We start from the raw sequence: 6954 nt of genomic DNA, 5'->3' as shown, positions 1-6954 counted from the left end.
ATGCCACTCAAGCCTCGACACAGAGATAAGGACGACACCCGCATCCTCATCGGCAAGTGGTCACAAGATCTGTCAGCATCGCCGAATAAGAGGAAGAGAGACGAGGATGACGAATCGCCTACCAAAAGGCGCAGGAGTCGACGCAAGGGTCCACTACCTTCTTGAAAATAGCGAAGACCGACTTGGGTTCAGCAAGTACGACCACCTCTGGGCGGGCAACGGGCGGGCGAAACCTTTCGGTAAACCCAGCTTTCGCAGCACGGATAATGTAGTTTCTGGAGGATATCAAGATACGCTTTTGGTTGAAATCTCGAATCCGGGCCCGCTCGCAGCGCTCCCATCTCGCGAGAGCGAGGCGCTTGAGGTCCTCGATGTCGCCATCGGTATCGGCACTCCACCCGACATACTGAGCGGCGGCGATCTGGTTGCTATGATCTTTGACGTCGAATGAGACTTTCTCTTCTCCTTTGCCGGAGGAGATGCCAACTCCGAAGTATGCTGGCTGAGGCAGATCTCAGAATCGTGCAAGGGGTGGAGGCATCACTTCGTTCGAGATGAAGGATTGAAGATGGGCTTTTTTCGGTTTATCGGCAAACCGGTGAGTGTCGCATTGGTGCTACTACCTGGTGCATGCTCCTCTTGCGCCTGTTGGACAGCTACCTTTCGGCACCCATCAATCTAGTTCTCTCACGAAATGGAAACGCATCGAGCGGACCCGAATTCGAGAGTCTAACCAGGAAATACCCTTATATGTGTATTGTCTTTGATTGCCGACAAAACAAGCTTATCGCGAGTGACTTTTTCAAGGTCCTGGCATGGGACGATTATCATGTCGTCGCCTAAACGCCAAGTGGCTGTACTTTGAGATAGAATTGGTGATCCAGTATCAATTGTTCGGGGTCTTGAAAAGTTCGACTCTGAAAGTCAGGTCCAGCGTTTCAACAACACGCCCGAATTCTGTCCATCACAACGTGGATGTCTCTGTCCGCTCGTTCCACAACTCGAGAGATATCTGAATCACGAAGTGGCTCTTTTAGTTGTCCAATGCCCAGAACGAAACTGTCGTTTGAACCCCAAGATGCTTTACCCTCTTGTTTCACAGATATCTTTGTTGCCGCCTTGACTGATTGTAAGTTGTTCCGACATATAACAATATTCTACTAATTGGGATAGATTTCGCTTTACATGGTGTTCGTTGCATCACCATGGACTTTCGCAAATGATGTCGACGTAGTGTTGGCCATAAGAGATGGCCAGGTTTGACAAGTGCCGAGTTCAACGTGTGCGGATTGGCGACAATTGGTGAATTATACATTGTATACAACGTCTAAGGTATCCGCATAATAGCAACAGTGACCATTTCAAGCAATGCTTGCAGTGGGATCCGTCCACTTCACAGAATCGCAGAAATTTCTCTCCTCCTGGGCAAGGTTCACTACATTCCCTGGCATCCACGACTCTTCCCCTCACTGACCACGTCAATGTCCCATGAAGCATACGAAGCTGTTTACCCGTCATTGGCTCCATCTTATCGCTGTTTCATGCACCAGCAAGCAGCTCTTGATATTTAGGAGTTCATCAGCTATCATCAGTGTGTAGTGTCAAGTATCCCACTATTCAGTTTGGCCTCTGTGCCTTCGTATGACATGGGAGATGGCAGTTCTCTTCTGCCTAGTCATAAGTCCTTTTACGGCGTGACCAATATCCAAGTACTCACAGAACTGGATAAAACCCTACACGCTCTACGAGATATCCCCAAGGTCATGCGACGTCGTTGTTGCCAAGCTTTGATGGTCACCGAATCCCTTCAACGACCACCGGGAATCGATATTGGCTGGACACACGGTAGATAGGCTAGGGGACCTCGATCCTAAATGACAAAAAGACTTAGGTAACTTCGTATAAGTTTAGACTAAATTTAGGATAAGTTTAGCATAAGTTTAGGATACCTCTTACGGAGTTTATTTTAACACCCACCCAAGATAGGTATGTGATGCGGCCTAAATGATCCCAGTGACTAAAATATAAATCGACAAATTGCTTTCCAAGTGAACCAATATGAGAATTCCAGTTCTAAAATATTGAAATCGAAACAATATATGTGTATGCGAATGTGTGTAGGATATGTATAAGGGGTATCTAAACTAGCTATGCTCAACAATTTACCAGGTGTATGCAACCAATCTATCGAATACCAGGCCAGAACCAAATCAACGATATCTCGAACTCGAAGATGCTCGTGCTAAATCTTCAGCCTCCGACATCTCCAACAGACTGACAGCCTCGTCGGCATCATCTTCATCATCGGATTGTCCCAGCTCAGCAGCAGGGTCCTCACTGGTCTGTTCGAGAGGGCGGCGCTTCTTCTCAAAGTCCTGCTTGTGCGCTTCGGCAAGCATGCGTGAGAATGTGCGTTTTGGTGGTGGGGGGGGCGCCGCTCCTCCTGTCCTGCGTCGAGACAAGCCTTCTTCTGCTTGACCGGCTGAGACGGCGGTGGACTCGGCTGTGCCTAGGCGGGAGGGTGTTTCGAGTGAGGCAATACCTGCAGTGTCATCGGGTTGGTGGCTGGGGGCGGTGCTGTCCATACTGGCACGAGCAATAAGGGGCTCGATTCTATAGGGGAGAGGCACGTCGCGAGAGGCCTTGTACTGAGAGACGTTTCCGCAGTGTTCGTTCTCAACGCGAAAGAGAGTCCACATGCCTCGACGGGTGACTTCCATGAAGGCGACCATGAATGAGACGATAGTGGAGTGTTGTGTGTTGTGGGTGAAAATGGCATAGAAGATCCAGGCAAACCGAAGAATGGGGTCTACCACCATGATGAAGTAGTATAGCCATCGTCGCTTCAGTGCAAGAATATCTCGAAGACACCAGTGTGTTGAATTAGGTTGAAGAAGAGAGAAATCCATAAAAAGATCCCAGAAAGCTAGTGGTGGTCAGAAGTGTTTGCGGATGAAGAGATAAGCAACTTACAGCAATAGATACTGTTAATTGTCGAAAAAGTAATGAATAAAGCAAGATGCATGTTGGAATCATGTATACGGTACAAAGACAGCATGACAGCAGCAATGATAGTCGCCGTATACTTGCCACCGTTGACTAGATGAGGAAAGACATTGCGTGTATCTTTATATCGACGAAGGCACTGTAAGAATCGCCAAATAGGTGGAAGGGCAGTCAAGAATCCAAGGGCCCGTGAGTGGCTAGAGTTGCACTGCACCGGATTCTGCCAGTAGTTGGCATATAAACAGAAGAACAGTTCAATATTCTGTGATTGTTAGTAATTCCTCATTTTCATTTTTGATTCTTTGCACTTACTGCGGTAGCATATGTAAGTGAACAGTAAATATCTCCGAGGAAGAAATCACGGAACTCGACGGGGTAGAGTCCAGCCAAGAGCAAACGCCACTAGCTCTTGTCAGCAGGTTTCAATGATGAGAGAGGGAAGACTTACATGAGAATATGCAAACCAGCGCCGGCTTTTATAGAACAACGTAGGAGCAGGAAAGAATAAAATAACAATAGTAAAGAAGATAAGAATGACCGGATAGTAGATGTACATGTCCGGGTCGCCATATCTACTAAAGTTCACCCACATGAAGAGGCCCAGCACCAAGAAGAAGAAACTTGGAAATTGGGCCAGCTCTCTCCAGTCTAGATGATGCCGCTGGTCAAACTCAAAGATGAAGGGGTAGTTGACTTTGTTCTGGTTCCAGATCAAACAGTCAATGCAAAAAAGCGAGAACAGATAGAGCATGAGGAAATAGCCTCCATAGATCTGCATGAGATAGCTTGTCCGCACGCGTACTTCGTCATCATCATCGTACAACAACTGTGCTCCGTAAATAAGACCCTGGATCGCGAACACAGCACCAGTGCCAATGAGTAGACCATTCTGGAACATGCCGATTGACTGGTCTTCAGGCTTCTTGTTCAGACTGCGGAGCTTGCCAGCGGCTAGCTTGTGATTACCGCGCTCGAAATAGCGAGCATACAGGTCTTCCACCGTACGAATATGTCCCTCGAGTACATCGCTGTTGACAAACCATGACTGGTTGACCTTTTCGTTGAGGTAACGATAGGGGGGTCGAGCATTGACAGCCTTGTCGTACTTCTTGTTGAGCTTTCGAAATGCCGTGCGGTTGAGCATTGCGTATGACTTGAGCAATTCAAGCCCACGATAGAACTCTTGAAGTGCGAGTTTGAGCTTGCGCTTTGCTGTGCGGTATGAGACCTCGTGGTGGGTTGGGCGACGGATGTAGTCTCTCTCAGCGTCACCGACAACGCCACCATTGATATTGGGTGTCGTGTTCATCTTCTGCAACGCCTTCGTGTTGGGTCCGATAGGGAATATCTTGGACTTGATAGGATCCATGATTCCATTGAGCTTGCCATTGGCGCTGTCATGGGTTCCTTTTTTCTGGGGATTCTGCTCACGGGCTCGCTCATCAGCCATCTCTTGAATTCGACGGTTGCGCATCTCGTGAAGCTGTACTCTCAAAATTTCCAACCTCTGACCAGCCTGTTCTTCCTTCATCTTGTAGAAACTCTCAACCTTTTCGAGTTCTGAATCGAGGAAATCAAAGAACTCTCGCTCCTTCTCCTTAACCAGGTCGAAGTTCTGCATATTGATATCGACTCTGCGGTCGCTTTTTGCTGTTGATTGGTGGGTAAATAGTCGTCGGAGGTGGGAAGGCGAATCCTGAGCACCAGATTCTGATGGTTTCTTGGTCGAATTGTTTACGTCCGGGTATGCAATTGTCGACACGACACTGGCTGATGATGTTCGTCGAGGATCAATTCGCTGAATATTTCGTCGCATCGCCTCGGAGGGCCCAACAGTAGCAGGTGAACCGGGGAGGTCGCTCTCATGGTCATGAACTTTCAGCGCGGGGGCAGGTAGTTGGAATTCGGCATGTTTGGCGTCACCGGCCAAAGGCGATGATGGCTCAGGTGGTGTATTGACAAAGCTTCCGTACTGTCGATTGTCGCTATAATCTGTGAGGGACTCATTTTCGGCGGCTCTGCTTCGCGACGTGGGGATCGACCTTGGGGGCGCAACGGCTGCTACGGATGGAATTGTCGCAGAATTCAAAGCCGTGTTCTCTCTTGTGAATGGTTGTCGTGGTGTCGCAGGCGAAGCAAATGTGCCAGTGCGAAGCTGTCCAAGACCTCGAGGGGTTCCATTCGCACGAGCAAGAGCTCTACCGACAGCTTTGATGTGCTTCTTCCCTTGTTTGTAGTTGAGGTACTTGATGCGCCATTCTGCAGGTTCAAAGTTAGTTTGTTTCCAATCTACAAGATAATTATAATGTATTTACCAGGCACAGCTTCTCGCTCGAGCTCCTTGGCGAACTTCATGACAGCTGCTCACAGCCCAACGATAAGAGGACTATAAACTTGCAGCATCTAGAATTGGGATGAAGGTCGCTAAAGAATCTAAGTTAGGGGTAAAAAAGCTTGGACTTAATTAAGTTCGTGGAAAATTTGTTGGATCGCGTCGAACCCGTCAACGTGCCCCTCCCTGGTGATCATGAATGGATTCGACCACTAGGGTCAAGAGCTTTGAGTTCAGATGAACGAATGAATTGCTTTTGACGTCAGTGCACGAGGTCCTCACTAAAGAGAAACAAAACGAATCCGCTAGCCAAGACGGGGAATGTCTTCCGCATCAGCATGGGTTATTAGGTGCCGAATTACCCTACACAAGATAATGAAATTTGAGGTTAGAGACAATGATGAGAATAACCCAAAGAAAGGATGATTGGGATTTCAAGTCTTAAAGAAGCTGACTGTGCGAATCAACTCTTATTTGTTAACCTGAACTTGAGTTCGGAGGCCGCAACTAGCTCACAGCTCGATCTAACGAATGGGTTACTGCCGCCCCCAGCTATTAGATATCTAGTTGTTGAATGAACGACGACCACAAGGAATACAAAAGAAAGGAAAGTGAGTGATCTCACATAAGATTTGAACCCGATTTTAGAATTATGCGGCGCAACCGTTGATATCTAGGTTTGGCGTTCAACGTGTACACCCAACCTTATCTCAACGTTGAACTTAATATAGTTTTTTGTCACCTCAGATGGTGATGCAGACTGCCATGTTACATAAAGATATCTGACTGTATTCCGATGTTTACTTAGCAATCGAAGTCTCATAGAACCGACTTCCTGACTAGCACAACGATGCGAGGATCTACCTATACTTGCCAGACTGTTATCGACGACGCTGAGTGTACTTATTGCTTAATCAAACTTGTGACATCTGCTCTCTATTTCCCTCGATTCTATTCTACCCGTAACACAACTTGCTTACAAAACGAGCCTTGTTGTCTATGCTCTGTAAAAGCTTAGAAAAGCGCTTCAGGAAACTCCCGGCGGTGTAGTATCCGACTCTGCCGAGCTTTGATCTAGCATAGACAACGCAGCCGAAACATAACTTTTGCTGACGTGTTAATCGCAAGGCCATCGAAAAGAGGAAATGATCAGACCTAAAGTTTAGTGGAAAGATGATGTTCCTGAAGTTTTGAACATATTGTGCTACTGTTGACTCATAGTACTCATGAACCGTCCCGTGTGCAACAACGAGTCGGCGAGAATAGACACACACAAATTTCAAGACCAAATCGTAATCCCTCAGGATAGAACCAGAGAGGAAAGTCAATATCTGATTAATTATGCTCCTATGTGACGAAGCAATCAGGAGCTCACACTTGCGAGTCTGCACTTGTTGTCTTGAGCCTCATCACCTAGGAGCGCTTGGAAATACCCACTCATGGCTACTAGATTATCACCGGAGACTTCATTCCATCTGAAAATGGAAAGATATTTCATCAACATTTATTTACCTCATGGCATCGAGATTTGAGGGGTTTATTACTCCCTCAACAGAGACCTGACTTACACGGGCTTCTTCGCCAAGCACCGGCTCAACGTTTGATCGACTCTAGGA

The 6954-nt window shown here is 47.3% G+C and overlaps 2 protein-coding genes across 2 annotated transcripts; one reads left to right on the top strand and one right to left on the bottom strand.

Moving 5' to 3' along the window:
• Positions 1-106: 106 nt before the first annotated feature.
• FTJAE_11156 (uncharacterized protein) lies at positions 107-451 on the top strand (the record flags this gene model as incomplete). Its single annotated transcript, XM_037344070.1, has 1 exon — positions 107-451. The coding sequence occupies one exon, from the start codon at positions 107-109 to the stop codon at positions 449-451; it is 345 nt and encodes a 114-aa protein (XP_037201806.1).
• Positions 452-2210: 1759 nt separating this feature from the next.
• On the bottom strand, positions 2211-5361 carry FTJAE_11155 (exs family; the record flags this gene model as incomplete). Its single annotated transcript, XM_037344069.1, has 5 exons — positions 2211-2926; positions 2974-3268; positions 3319-3408; positions 3455-5265; positions 5322-5361. 5 exons carry the CDS (start codon positions 5359-5361, stop codon positions 2211-2213), a joined length of 2952 nt encoding a protein of 983 aa, XP_037201805.1.
• Positions 5362-6954: the final 1593 nt, after the last annotated feature.

Source organism: Fusarium tjaetaba (genome assembly GCF_013396195.1).
Source record: "Fusarium tjaetaba strain NRRL 66243 chromosome Unknown NRRL66243_c0000271, whole genome shotgun sequence".
In the NCBI taxonomy this organism is placed as follows: domain Eukaryota; kingdom Fungi; phylum Ascomycota; class Sordariomycetes; order Hypocreales; family Nectriaceae; genus Fusarium; species Fusarium tjaetaba.
The sequence above is the reverse complement of the archived record's forward strand: the minus strand, read 5'-3'. Positions and strand labels throughout refer to the sequence as shown.